Source organism: Trachemys scripta, chromosome 6 (genome assembly GCF_013100865.1).
Source record: "Trachemys scripta elegans isolate TJP31775 chromosome 6, CAS_Tse_1.0, whole genome shotgun sequence".
NCBI lineage: Eukaryota > Metazoa > Chordata > Testudines > Emydidae > Trachemys > Trachemys scripta.
Genome location: NC_048303.1, coordinates 76,743,148 through 76,758,853, shown reverse-complemented (window position 1 = coordinate 76,758,853; position 15,706 = coordinate 76,743,148). Strand labels below are relative to the sequence as shown.

General features: G+C 40.4%; 1 protein-coding gene across 1 annotated transcript in view; it reads left to right on the top strand.

Moving 5' to 3' along the window:
• Positions 1 to 15,706, top strand: part of FBN2 (fibrillin 2) — a 254,198-nt gene that overhangs the window by 125,015 nt on the left and 113,477 nt on the right. Inside the window, exons 20-23 of the mRNA XM_034773456.1 lie at positions 3,352 to 3,471; positions 9,607 to 9,744; positions 13,087 to 13,137; positions 13,675 to 13,800. Coding sequence (XP_034629347.1) covers positions 3,352 to 3,471; positions 9,607 to 9,744; positions 13,087 to 13,137; positions 13,675 to 13,800 — 435 coding nt within the window. The remainder of the gene's footprint in view (positions 1 to 3,351; positions 3,472 to 9,606; positions 9,745 to 13,086; positions 13,138 to 13,674; positions 13,801 to 15,706) is intronic.

Sequence of the window (15,706 nt, the reverse complement as noted above, 5' to 3'; positions counted from 1 at the left end):
GCCCCCTGCCCTGAGCCCCCTGCCACACCCTTCCTGCACTCCAACCCCCTGCCCTGAGCCCCCTCCCACACCCTGCAGTCCCTCCCACACACCAAACCCCTGCCCCAGCCCTACATTCATGGACCTGCATACAATTTCCCCACCAAGATGTGGCCCTCGGGCCAAAAAGTTTGCCCATCCCTGATCTAAAGGTTCCAATTTTGCTGATGATCTGTGTGGGCGTCAATATTATTACAGATGAAGGAATTTGTTTTTTCAATTTACTTTTTTAAAAACCTAGGAAGTTGCACACCAAAAATATGTTAAAATAACATTATTAAGGTTGCAAAGTCAGCCACTCAAAGGCTAGGAAATACTAGAATTAAGGTTCCTGTGCAACCTTAATTCATCCCAGTGCAGTGCACATGCCTTATGATACAGTCGCATACTACATATAAGTTACATACTTTTTTTCAACAAGACCTCTGCCTCTTTCAGTTCACAGTATGGACCTACTCTAGGGGTGAATCAGGTTGTGTGGAGAATGAGACTGTTGTCTGTAGGATCCCTGCCTCATTTGTTGCAGAAGTTGGAAAGTGTGTAGTGAATGTGGAAGGCTATTGCAGGAAGAGAAAGGGGGGTCTCATTGTTAAGGAAGCTGAATGTTTCCCTGAAGAATTGGTTTCTATCCCTGCCTCTGACACAGAGTTCTTGTGTGATGCTAGGCAAGTCACTTAAACCAAACTTCATGACGGCCACTAATTGTGTGTTCCTTGGGTGCCTATCTTCAGATCATTAGTCTGGTTTGTAGAAGTTCTGAACACTTGCAGCTGACATCAGTGGGAGATGTGCTGTGAACATATAAAGTGCTCTATAATGCTAACTACTCTGAAAAATCAGGCCGTAGGCATCTCACATTGAGCACCTACAATAATTAGAAACTTTTAGCTTTATATGTCTGGGCACATCTACACTTCACTGTAAACTTGAGTCCGTGGGATCTGGGCTTGTGGACTCAGTTTCCGTGCCCACGCTTGAGCATCCACAACTGCATTGTAAACCTGAGTTTATAGTTGCTGGACCCTCAGTCTCACAGTCATGCTAACATGTCCGTACTGCACTATGCAGACTTAACTTGGGGCTGTGGCTTGACCTGTGTGCATACTACAAAATGACGGGACTTGGACCCAAGTCTCAGTAGGACTCTGGGTCTGAACCCACCCACTAGCAGGGCCCTAGGACCCAGTCCTGAGTGCTTGCAGACCTGAGAGACGCTGATTTGTGAGTGGACAAAAAAAGGACTTGGGTTCAGACCTGAGTCAGAGTCCAGGTTTAGTGTGCAATGTAGACATGCCTTCTGTGCCTCAGTTTTCCAGCTATAAAAGGAAGGTAATAACACCATCCTTTATCTCACGAGGGCATTGTGAAAGTAAATTTATTAATATTTGTTGAAGCATTGAAATATTCGAGTGCTGAACACCATAGAAAAGCCCATGAGGAAATTAATAATTCACTCTTCAGAGCAGGGTTTGAATAGTGTGCAGTAAATAAGATGCAGGGCTACACACCTGCACAGCAAGGATAAAATAAAATATTGAATAGCTGTTCATCAAGTGGGCGCTATCCATCCTGGTGCACTGAATGAGGCAGGGTTCCTGGGGAACAAAATAGTATGTGATCATATAAATAAAGATTGTAGCACAGTGGACAGTATGCACAACCAGTATGCACAAATTAAAGTTAGGAAATGCCAGAATTAAGGTTTTCTGTGCAACGTTAGAGTGCTTGTCTATGCAACCTTAATATCGTCTATTGTATTTGTGTGTGTAATATACATATACGCATATGTAATATGCTATATGAATAGCGAAAAAGAAGACTGCTCTGTTTCTCCTGGTAGCCCTTTTGAAAGGGAGAAGCTACATGTCCTACCATAGTTTAGATACCCTCATCTCCCTGTTTGTTTTCTCAGTTTTAAAGAATGTATAGCCATTGAAAACAAGGTTTACAGAGGTACATTACGTGTAGGTTCTCCAAAGTTAATTCTATCTTGAGAATCATTTATCAGGTGGTGAATATTTAAGGTATCTCCAGCATCACTCTGTGATCTGCCTCCACCAAATTCTTTGTTCCTGCTAGTCATATGGGAACAAGAATATTGAATTTATTCTCAAAAGCAGCTGCTCTGTATACTAGCATAAAGCATTGTCACTATTCAAAAAGCATTTATATCAAGGGCCAAGTCCTGATCACTTTATTTAGTTGAACAGTCCTATTAATTAAAGAGAGTGGGTTTGTCCCTCAGTACAGTATGTTTTAGGGGGATGGAGAGAGAAATCAGTTTCCTAAAGGTTTCAGATTTCTAGATGTGAAAATGGAACCTTTTGTACTACTTCTATAAAATAAGCGGAATAGTTTGTTTTCTCTTGAAAATCAGCCATTGATATGTTTCCTGTTTCCAATACTTTCCTAGGTACTTTATTTAATTTTTAATTAATTTGTATCAGGCTGTTTTAGGTTTATGGGCTTGGCATTATTTGTATATCACTATTTAAGAACATAAGCATGCACCCAAACTTTTCATTCGTGACCCATGACAGGAACTATCTGTTAGGATTAGGATGTCTAATTTGATTTAGGATCCAAATCTAAAACAAAATTGGTGAATTGCAAAAAGACATAATTGGTGGTTGTTAGGAAGAATTTGCTGGTATTTTTTTTTTATTATTTAAAAAGTAATTTCATTTTTTAAAAAAGGCTAATGCTGACAGCAGGAGTCTTATTCTTACATGTGGACGGGCTTAAAAAAACCCATGTGGGTGAAAGTGAGAAGGAGAGTAGCTGGAGTGGAATACTATTTAGAATATTACAGTTTCAGTCTTCTTTCTTGAGCACTTTCCAGGACTATGGAATTGCAGCCAGCATTGTAATACTTTGTTTCTGACAAGGTTTTCTTAATTCTTCCAAAGCCTCATGGAGCCTAGATGACAGAAACAATAAGGCCTTTGTTTGTGCACAGTGTGTTGTGGCTGGGAATGCATTGCTTTCCATGGAAAAAGGATTTTGATTTCTCACAGGACAATTATAAATTATTCTGGAAAATGTTTTAGTCCAAGTTCTTGGAAGTTTCTGGCCTTTCTAAGAAAGCGACATTTAATTAACACTTACAAAATATACAAATACTTCTTTACACATGCACATACATACACAGTGCTTGCCCCAGCATACTGTGTACCTCATCTAAAAAAAAGTAAAAAAGCCAAGTTTACCAGACATTCTGGCATATCGTGGTTCATGGCTTCATTTATACAGCATAATATTTTCCAGAAATGCATGGCTGTCCTAACGGTACCTTTTCCTTCTGGATTTTAGATATAAATGAATGTGAAATCAACCCATGTGTCAACGGCGCCTGCAGGAACAATCTTGGTTCTTTCAATTGTGAGTGTTCACTTGGCAGTAAACTGGATTCTACTGGATTGATTTGCATTGGTGAGTGTATAGATGTGTTGTTTGTTTGGTTTGATTTTTTTTATTGTTATTAACACAAAGGGAATTGATCACATTGATTAAAGAAACTGAGAAATAAACAAGAGAGTCCTGGTAATTTGTACTTGGTAGTAGACTAGCATATCTGACTGTGAGGCATTTTGGACTTGCTTTCTGAATAACACTGATCAAATCCAGACAAGTTTGCCTGTTTCCATCGGAGCAGAGGACACAAACGTAACAATTGCATTGATACTATTTCACCTACACAGGTACAGGCTACTATGGGTCCATGCATTTTATGATTGGTGAGAACCAATGGGGAGGTTTATTGACAGATATTGTTATTGCTTCTCTCCAAGTGGGCTAGATGTCAGTTTAACCAAAGGGTGGTTAGTCTGTTGCTTATACAGCCATAATTAAATGTTGTTGGCCTCCCCAATTACTGCACTGTCTCACACCTTCCTTTTTTGGGGAAGGATATTAAGTAGGACATGTCAAGACAGTTCTGGATTCATCTGGAACACTCTTCCTGGATCTTTGTCTATCTGGTAACAGGTATTGCAATGATTTGGGGATAAAATATGTATCATATTTATGTCCTTGATTGATGATCTCCAGGCAATGGAAAAAAAGTCAAGTGTCATTGATTTTGTTAGATCTAGCAACACCCTTTGAGATAGTTGCCACAAGGTGTCATTCGCACAGCTGCAGAATCTGGCTTTTGGGACATTCACCAATGGCTCTGTTCCTACCTTTCTGAAAGGTCTGAAAGCATGGTGTTTGGCTGACCCTCATCCACCTTAAGTGCTCACAAGCTTCCATTTTGTCACCCCACTTGTGCAATATTTATTTGAGGCCCGTAGGGGATCTTGTGAGAGGAATTGGGCTAGAGTCCCAGTGGTGTTAGGATGACACAAAGCTCCAAGTCTCCAATTTGTTTGATCCTGATATTGCAGTTTCCTTGCCTTTCCAGTGCTTAGTTGAGAGAGGAACCTGGACGAGAAGGATTTGTCAGACACTCAGTCCAGAAAAGACAGAGATGATACTGGTTAGCAGGGAGAAGGAATTTAAGGAATTGAGAAGAGTTTATGATTGTTCATCTGATGGGTTGGTGTGTCCATCTCTTACCAAAAAGGTTTGCAATCTAAGGTTATTTTTGGACCCTGGACTTCTTAGATTCCCAGGTAGCAGAAGTGGCTTATGCATTTTTTATTTTGGCGCATCTGTGGTTAGCTAAGAGGTTGTGTTCTTTCCTTCATGTGAACCTCACCACACTCATCCATGCGCTTTGTCTGATTATTTTTTAAGCTTTTTCATGTTTCCAGATGCAACACTGATGTGAAATAATTAAGGACCAATGCTTATATTGATTTGGACCTTACTACATAAGTAGTCCTGTTGATTTGTTTAGTATTATTTGGATAGTGAAGTCTCCTTAGCTTCAGTAATTGTGGCGGAAACTGGCCCTAAAGTGAATGAAAGACATTAATGTTTGGAATATGAAAATGGACAAACATTGGAAGGAGTAGCCAGATATGGTTTAAACAATATATACATACATTCAATACATTAATAACTTAACTTGAAAGAGAGTATAATGGACCCAATCATGAAGTCCTCAAACAGGTAAAACTTCCACTGACTTTGATCTGGGTTCTGTCTGTATCAGGATTTAGAGCATTTATGTAATGATTAGAGTATTTATGTAGGAGCAAAAGTGGTTTGGAGGCAAAGCAAAATTGACAAATACGGATTTACAAAATTAGGGCCTAATCCTATCATTTTTAGCCAGGCAAAATTGCCATTGGCTTCAGTGGTGTTGCAAGAAAGGGAATTTGACCTTGGTTATTCCTATGTAAGGATTAAAGGACAGAGCTCTTTTATTCTGAAAAAAAAACTTGATAAACACTTTTGTCAAATATAAGTAGGCTTGAAAGGATTGGATTTTTGTCAGTAGATATCTGTAAACATCAATTTCACTGTACACACTCAAACCACTGAAAAAATATTTCCATTGATGATGATCAAAATTTACAGACAGGCAAAATAAGAAAACTGCTGCCTGAGAACTTATTGGAGTTTGATTTTAACATACTTTGTATATTTTTGACAGCTGCTGTTGCCAATTTGTGTATTAATCATTGTAACACTTTAACTTTTTGAATCTCAGCATCTGTCATTAAATAATTGTCTGACCCGCACACCTATGAAATTTCCTGCAAATATGGACATTGACAAAAACAAAAAATGCTTAAAAATCAATATTATCTGTCAAAAATATTTAAAAAGGAATAAAAATCAAATTCTGCCAAACCTAAATATATGCAGTTTGAAAAACCAATAAGCTAATGAAACAACTTTTTCCCTTGACCTCATCCCTACAATGAAAGGCCTGGGTCCTGAATGTACCAATACTCTCTTGCCCCACTGTTCTTTGCTGTGTGCCCCTGTCAGCTTTGACACTATAATGCTACAAATGGAGAGGAGTGTGTGCTGATAAGCTAATTTATAGCAGAAATGCTTCTCTGATATGACAGTAATGTGAAAGTGTATTGATATAGTGAAAAAGAGAATCTAATGAGACTGAAATAAGTAGACAAATACTGATATATCAGCATGATACTGATCTCACACCAGTTTTACTCTGGTGCTACCCCTGATTTATGCTGATATCAGAGATCAGAATCAGTCCTTATGACATGAGTGATCTGAGGGTTTTTTCTTTTTTTCTTCCCTTAATGATTAAGGATAAGATGATGTCACAGAAGTCATGGATTCTGTGACTTTCAGAGCCCTCTGTGATATTTTCCGCCCAGGGCAACGGGGCTGGAGCTGTCAGCCCAAGGGCCAGAGCTCCCAGCCACTGTAGGTGTCAGGGGCACCCAAAGTCGTCAGCTGCCACAGGCATTGGGGGCCCCAGAGCTCTGAGCCCTGGGGCTGTAGCAGAGGCCCTGGGGCTGTCAGTTGCCACGGCGGTGGGTGCTGGACCCCCTGCCTCTTCGCACCAGGGCTTGGGCTCTCATGCCCCCACTCAGGTCTCAGGCTTCAGTTGTCCCTCTTGTCAGGACCGGCCCCCTGATTATATTTAGTAAAAGTCAGACAGGTCACGGGCTTCCGTGAATTTTTGTTGATTGCCCGTGACCTAGCCATGACTTTTGCTAAAAATAACCATGAGAAAATTTTAACCTTATTAATGATGATAGAAGTTATTTAAAATGTAATTGTAGCACACCACATGGCATTTAAGTGAAAGTGTATAACAGTTGTGTTGGAATAATGCTAACAATATTGTACCGAAGCTAATTTTATTGTTTTAGTGCACCCCTGCCAATGGCCAGACTGTAGCACTGTTGCTGAATTTCACTATCACCCTAGAATGGATGTGTCCGGTTTATCTGTTTTGTGGAGAGAGGACTTTGGTCTCTAAAGGATGGCAGTTCTGCAACTATCATAAACACTGTTTTAAAAAGCTACTTTTAGCCACTGGTTCATTTTACTTTCACATTAATAGTATTCCCAAATGAATGTATCCAGGGAGGACAATTCTGTTAATGGAGTTGTAGTCAATCACCTACTGAGAAAGGAGACTAATTTTTTTTTTTTTTTTAAGATGGTGTACTTGGCTGGTGGTATAAATGCTACATTGCCATTTTGGGAAATATACACACAATAGGAATACTGTCATTTGTTCTCTTTGAAATAACTTTCTATGCACTTCTGAGTTATGGTTTATGAAATTCAGACACCATTCAACCGTAGTGCACAAAGCAGTAGGCTGCCATCTGCCTGTAGCCTGGATACTTTTTTTTATTTCAAGTTAGAATCAAAGAGATGCGAGTGGCAGAAAGAATGCTTTGATGGTGGGTAATAAATAACTTTCTCACCAGAGGAAAAAGTCAGAGTGACTACCCTTTGTAAATTTTGTCTCTGCAAGAGAGATTGTGTAAAATAAAGGAAATTGACTCATAGGCTGAAATAAGATAAGCCTAGCAGGTTTTGGCTGGAAGATCCAGATGTAGCTGATATGAGGGAAATCACCTGTTAGCTGTATAGTTTAAATCATTTTGAATATAGCAGTTTCTCAGATATACCAACAGAACAGTATTTGCTGGAGGAGTTTTGCCTACAGTGGACAAAGGAATTCAAAATGCTTCTGATAAAATAAAAATTATAAATAAATAAATAAATAAATGGAGATATACCTATCTCCTAGAACTGGAAGGGACCTTGAAAGGTCATCAAGTCCAGCCCCTTGTCTTCACTAGCAAGACCACATACTGATTTTGCCCCAGATCCCTAAGTGGCCCTCAAGGATTGAACTCACAACCCTGGGTTTAGCAGACTAATGCTCAAACCACTGAGCTATCTCTCCCCCCAATAGTGCTACTAAAACCAAATTTACACAAAATGACTCTGAGGCAATCTATTCTACACCTTTTAAAGGGCATGGCCTCCCGCTATTAATAGGCATGACAGGATGAAGGACTCTGACTCCATCTTCCCCCTCTGGGGTGTCTAGGCATCATTGGCAGCTCTAACAATACTGCACAACTTTGTGTTCTGGGAGCACAACAAACAGTGGGTGAAATCCTGGTCCTATTGAAGTCAATGGCAAAATCCCCATTGACTTCAGTAGGGCAGGATTTACTTTGATTTAACATGGATATAGGAGACATCAGAATCTGGTCTATAACATTTTATTTATGCCTACTGTGACGGGTTGGATCACAGAAACCCCCTTGGGAGCTGCCACCTGATGTACCAAGACTACCCCTGCTCCTGTTTTCCCTGCCAGCTCAGGACTCCAGCACCCTGTCTTGCTGAGCCAGACACTCCCGTCTGCTCCAACACAGACCCAGGGTCTGAATTACTTGTCCCAAAGCTGCAAGTTTACCTGAAAACAGCTCACAGAAGTGTCCTTGTCTATAGCACTCAGATGCCCAACTCCCAATGGGGTCTAAACCCAAAGTAATCCATTTTACCCTGTATAAAGCTTATGCAGAGTAAACTCATAGATTGTTCACCCTCTATAACACTGATAGAGAGATATGCACAATTGTTTGCTCCCCTAGGTATTAATACATACTCTGAGTTAATTACTAAGTAGAAAGTGATTTTATTAAATACAGAAAGTAAGATTTAAGTGGTTCCAAGTAGTAACAGACAGAACAAAGTAAGTCACCAAGTAAAATAAAATAAAATGCACAAATCGATGTCTAATTAAACTGAATACAGATAATCTCACCCTCAGAGATGCTTCAGTAATTTTTTTATCAGACTGGACACCTTCCAGGCCTGGGCACAATTCTTTCCCCTGGTACAGCTCTTGTTCCAGCTCAGGTGATAGCTAGGGGATTCTTCATGATGGCTCCTCTCCCCACTTGTTCTCTTCCACCCCTTTATATATCTTTTGCATAAGGCGGGTACCCTTTGTCCCTCTGGGTTTCCACCCTCCTCCCCCCACTGGAAAAGCACCCAGGTTAAAGATGGATTCCAGGTCAGGTGACATGATCACGTCACTGCAAGACTTCATTACCCACTTGCCAGCACACACATATACAGTAAGACTAACAGGTAAACACAGCCATCGGCAGACAATGGTCCTGGTTAATAGGAGTCATCAAGATTCCAAACCACTATTAATGGCCCACACTTTGCATAATTACTATAGGCCCTCAGAGTTATATTTCATATTTCTAGTTTTAGATACAAGAGTGGTACATTTATACAAATAGGATGATCACACTCAGTAGATTATAAGCTTTGTAATGATACCTTACAAGAGACCTTTTGTATGAAGTATATTCCAGTTACATTATATTCACTTCTTATTATGTTTTTATAAAACCATATAGACTGCACAACGTCACACCTACCCTTTTGAATATTTAAATCATATTTGTACTAAGAAAAATAATCTTATGACATAAGTTAAATGCTCTAACCATAGATCTATTAAAGATGTATAATGGAGTATAGCATCCACTATATTCAGAAATATATGTATTTCTGAGGGTGTAGAGATAAGAAATTGAATAACTCTTCCTTTTTGATAAATGTTCTTTACCTTAAACAGATTTGAAAATAAACTCTTTTTTTGATTGACAGCTCCCATTCTTTTCTAATCCACTGCAGATAGTCTGAAAGGAACGTGCTGGCTGAACATCCAAGACAGTCGCTGTGAAGTAAACATTAATGGTGCTACACTAAAATCAGAATGTTGTGCTACTTTAGGAGCTGCTTGGGGCAGCCCTTGTGAGCGATGTGAATTAGGTATGGTTCTAGGCTGTAATGTCTTCCAGCTTTCAGGGGGAAGGATAGATGTATCACTGGGTAAAATAATTGTGCCTCAATTGAATAATCTTTCTCATCAGAGTATTTTTCAGTAGAAGAATAATAAAATGAGAACAGTTGGTTAATGTAACTTTTAACCCTCACTGTGTGAACCCTTTGTAACCATGAAGTCCACCTGTAAATTACATTTTTAATTAATTTCTACAGGGATGAGTTTTCATTCTCTCCATAGCGTGTCTATGTGTGTGGGCAAAGGTAAGGATAGCAAAGAAGAGAAATATCTAGTTAAAAATCTGTATGCTTTTGGAAAAGTCCAAAAACGCAGGTATTTAAAAACAAGCAACCTTTGTACTGACACTACTGCTGCTTTATGCAGGGTTGTTTTAGCCATCTTGGTCCCAGGATATTAGGGAGATGAGGTATGTTAAGGTAATATCCTTTTTTGGACCAACTTCTGTTGGTCAGAGAGAGACACTTTCCAGCTTACATAGAGCCCTTCTTCAGATCTGGGAAAGTAACTCAGAGTTAAGTACAAGGTGGAACATATTGTTTCGCATAAGTAGTTAACCATTCAAGGTGAAGTGGCCTGCTAATACCCCTCCAGTCATGGGGAGGAGGGAGGCTGCTGCAGGTGTGGGGGAGGATTGTTAGTGGGTTATAGATTGTTATAATAAGCCATAAATCAAGTGTCTCTATTCAGTCTCTGATTTCACTTTTTGAAGTGTTCACCCACGGCTGATATGGTGTTTTTGCCTTTTAGCATTTTCCTGTGAGAGTTCATTTGAGAATGTACTGAGTGGTTTTTGCCTTGGTTCTCTTGTTTGTATATCTTGGGAAACATGTATAAGGTTCTTGGGGTGGGTTCTTGGGGGATGAGTTTGTAGAGTTTCTCTTGAAGTTGTTTGGGGAAGGATTTAATGATATCCTTAAAGTCCTGGTTAAATTGTGGTGTGGGATTGTCTCTGAATTCTTTATAGTATGTGGTGTCAGAGAGTAGTCCATTAGCCTTGTTAATTTAGTCATCATGGTTGAGGAACCCTGGGACACCCACCATATCTGGCCACAGCACTCTTACGGAAGGAATATTGGGACTCAGAAACCATCTTAAAACCACTCAACAGAAAAAGGGCCAGTTTCCTCCAGGACACAACTGACTTTCTCCACAAACTCCACAACATTAACAACCTCCCTCAGAACACCATCCTTGCCACCATGAATGTCACCTCCCTCCCTGCACCAACATTCCTCACAATGATGGACTCGCTGGCTGCCTCAAATATTTACACGACAATGGACAATTCTCAGATAGCCACTGCACACACATCGCCAAACTCATCCTCACCCAGAACAATTTTACATTCAACAAAAAATGCTTTTGGCTAAACCATGGGAACAGCCATGGATACTCGGATGGCTCTGCAATATGCCAACCTCTTTATGTGCCACCTTGAGGAAGAATTTTTGGACAAATGCACCATGAAACTACTGATATCCTTGAGATGCATCAATAATATTTTCATCTTCTGGACAGACGACCTAAACTTCCTCAGAGATTTCCACCACAACTTATACAGCCACTACCCGTTCATTGAACTCTCTCTGGAACACTTCCACAGTAGCATCAACTTCCTGGACACAACAATCGGCTTCAACCATGGAACCTTACAGACAAATACATACAAGAAACCCACAGATCACCACACCTAACTTCACAGATCCAGTAACCACCCCATACACACCACAACATCTGTTTATCTAAATCCAGGTATTCAGATACCACAGAATATGCTCCGAGGAGAAAGTCAGGGATATACACCTTAACACACTCCAAACCACCTTCACCAAGGACACTCCACCAGAGAAGTAGATTGCATCATGGAGCAGGCCACCCAAATAGCTGAGGGAACCTGCTTCAGTACAGAAATAAAACCCTCTCTGACCACGCACCCTAGTTGTCACTTACTACCCCGCACTGGAACCCATATGTATTACAAACAACTACATCCCATACTTAATGGGGATCCCATCCTGAAATAAATCTTTCCTGAACCTCCTCTTTTGGCCTTGAAATAACCCCCCAACCTTTCCAAGCTCATCATCAAAAGCAAGCTCCCCATAGACCAGGACACACCAACTCAAAGTGGTAGCAGACCCTGACAGAACAACAAATGCAAAACTGGTAGACATATCTCCACTGCTACAATGATCAACACCTCCCTTGACACACCTCTCAAGATAGATGGGTACTACACATGCCTATCACAACATGTAGTGTACCTGATTCAGTGCACAAAATGCCCCAATAACAACTATGTGGGTGAAACCAGACAACCGTTGTGCTGTTGAATAAAGTCACACAGGAAAATAAGACAAAAACACCATATCAGCTGTGGGTGCACACTTTTCACAAAGCGATCACTATATATCTGACCTCTCAGTGTGTATCCTCAAAGGATACCTGCACAGCACTTTCAAAAAACAAACCTGGGAGCTTCAGCTCATAACTTTGCTAGACATTAAAAATTATGGATTGAATAGAGACACTGGATTTATGGCTTATTACAATAATCTGTAACTCATTAACATCACCCCGCCAGTTGCCTTCCCTGCCCCCCAACCTTTTCCCCTTATGACTGGAAGAGTGTTCATGGGCTACTTCACCTTGAATGGTCCCTTGAAATATGTGTTAACGACTTATGCTAAACAATCTGTTCCACCTTGTATTTAGCTGTGAGACTCTGGATATGTCTAGACTGCAGTTAGACACCAGCGACTGGCTCATGCTAGCTGACTCAGGCTCACAGGCCTCAAGCTAAGGGGCTGCTTCATTGCAGTGTAGATGTTCAAGGTCAGGCTGCAGCCCAAGCTCTCGGACCTTTCCACCTTACGGGGCTCTATAGCTCACCCACCTTGTTTCTCTACTATTGCTGCTTGTAAGATAGCATAATTTCTAAATCACAGAGCTTAATATCCTCTGGGACTGGAGACTGAAAGCAGGAATATTGTCTGAGCTCCCGATGTGTGAAAAAGGAAAGATCACAGCAGTTGCTCTAAGGAGTTGGACAAATAGGAAAGAGACAGAATTAATTTATATGCCCTTGCATCATTGAGCTAGTCATGCCACCCACTACTGAGACAACATCAGGGCATTTCTGCTCTTGATTTTTAAATGGGCCCTTAATACTAAGAATATGCCACTGTTCCGCTTTGTTAGGCCATTAATATAAATTTGAGGGGGGGAAGGTCACAACATTTCTGATTATGATTAACTATTATAGTCGTATAATTCTGAAAATAATTGTTCCTTTTTTTTATTTCCAGATGCAGCTTGCCCAAGAGGATTTGCCAGAGTTAAGGGAGTTACCTGTGAAGGTAAAGTAATTCTTTCTTACTCATTTTTTTTTTAAACTGGATAAAGAGGATTCATTACATTGTATCCTTGTTTTTGGAGAAGTTAATCAAATGGACATTTGGTGGTTGTCATCACAGGCAACGGTGACTGTTGAAAAGTGTTCCCCTACCCTAAGGTATTTGAGGAGCTAAAGGAAATCAAGGAAATCTTTGTTCTGATGGTACATAGCAGATTGAAACTTGAGCACCCTCGGGTTTCCCCCTAAATAAGTGGAATCGCTGTTGCTTTATCCACCCTCACCCCCAGTGCAGGAGACCTTTCCACAAAAAAGGAAATGTGGGTGGGGTGTGTTTATACCATGGTGATTCATAGATGTTGGAACAACCCCTAGGAGGCAGTTGGCAGCCAGGTGTAAGAAAGAACAGTCTTCAGATCCTAATATTGTATAACTGAAAATATTTTGATTGCTGTGACATAACTTTAAATCCTCAATAAGGCTGTAGCTACTTTAATAAATTAAGAACTTCAACTTTTTTTTGTGCTTCATTTCACATCAGATGTAAATGAGTGTGACGTTTTCCCGGGTGTTTGTCCCAATGGACGTTGTGTTAACAGCAGAGGATCATTTCACTGTGAGTGTCCAGAAGGCCTGACATTGGATGGAACAGGTCGAGTGTGTTTAGGTAAGAGCATGGTCACCTCTCACTGTTCCTTAGCTCTATGACTGACTTCTCATGTTCTTTGCACAGTTTAAAATAGTCCTATAGTTTCTGGAGTGCATCATTCCTTGAGAGGAGTTTTAAACTTGAGCTAGCTGGGCTGTCATAGGATATGGGTTGAAGCTTGAGTACTGCTGATGCTCATGCTAGTAATGCAATTGGGATGCAGCAGCTCTGTGCTGCTAATCCAAATACTCTGTGCTGCTCAAGTGTTATTTTGCAGCATATCGAGCTAGGCTTATCTGAAAGGAAATGGCTTGTCTTTATTGCAGTGTTAGATCAAGTTTTTAGATTTCAGCATTTAGTCAACAGAAGAAACTGACACTCTGACACAGAAAAGAAGACCTTTAGGTATCAAAAAATGTAAATCTCTGTGCTTTAAAAAAAATTAACCAGTTGAAGTTGTATTATTCATTGCTTCTGTTAACCCCTTCATTCTTGAATTGGTTGCAATGATGAGCAAAGCATGTCACACATGTGGCTCATGGGGGCTAAGGGACTCAGGTTCAAGCATAGAAATTACAGAGAAAGTAGCACATTGTTCTTCCTTGTGGCTCAGAAAGAAATACTAAGTTTAATACATAATGCAATTATTATAGTAATGTGATTTTCCTGATCAATGAGTCAGTGGTAACATTATATTTTATAGTTTTCTAATGGCCAAATCTTGAACCTGTTAGCAAATCCTATGGAATAGGACTTTGTCCCCTAGAATTGCAAAAGTGATGGGGCATGTAATTTATATCACCAATCCAGAAGTAGGGCATGGCACACCCTTGCAGAAAGGCCGTAGCCTATACTTCTGGATTAGGGGAAGAGCAGTGGACCTGATCTGTCCCTGCCTCGTATGCAATATGACACAGACAGAGCCACACTGTTTTAGGCCATCTGGACCTTCTGGAAGATTATCAGTTTGTATCTGGAAATTCTAGCTGGTTCAGAAAGTGTCATTCTTCTTGTAGCATAATGTGTTATCAGTGCTCCGTAATCTGCACTGCCTGGCTGTCTGTTTCCAGGTGGAGTGTAAGGGAATGATGTGATCTATAAAGTCCTAAATGTCTTGGGACCTGCCTACCTGAGAGAGACTGCCTCTCTTTCCAGGCCATATTGCCACAGTTGTGATCAATAAAATCCTCTGATTTTGATTCTCCCCATTGTAAAAGATAGGGTCTGCTTGCAAAGCATTCTCTTTAAAGGACCCTTTCCTTTGGAATGCTCTATCCCCCAAGGTCTGAAATAGTCTGCATATGTTGACATTCTTGGCATGCTGTGAAGCCCATCTGTTTTCAGGATGTTGATAAAGGGCTGAGAAGAGGCAGTTGAAGCTGGGATTTGCTTGGTGGTGGTTTTAGTCTGTGCTGGTCATGTGAAAGATGCGATCTAATGAGTAAGAGACTGGGTGTGAGGAAGAAGTACTGCTGCCTTGGTTAATTTTTACATTATATCTCCTGTATTATTATTGTTTTTAAATGTCCGTCCAGGGTGCACAGAGCTTTCAATGTGCTCCATTTGGTGTGGAGTTTATATAGGACTGATATCTAAATAAATAAAAAAACTCTTTAGAACTCTGCCATATGGGTACAGGCCTCATTCCCTATTTCATCATGGTGAGTTGTGGAGACTCACTGCAGCAATTGCAAACGAGCGGAGTTCCCGGACACAAGGGTCTCTGTAGCTTTTGTATCCTTGCATAAGCTAATGTCTTTTAAGCAACTTTTGGTCCTGATTGCATATATATGCCTCAGGGCTTAGATACTATTGTAATGGTTGCTGTATTAAAAACAGAGATAGTATCAGGAGTTGGATGCAAGATCTGAAGTTGTTCCAATAGAAATGAGAATATTTTGCAATGGATAGAAAAGGAACATTT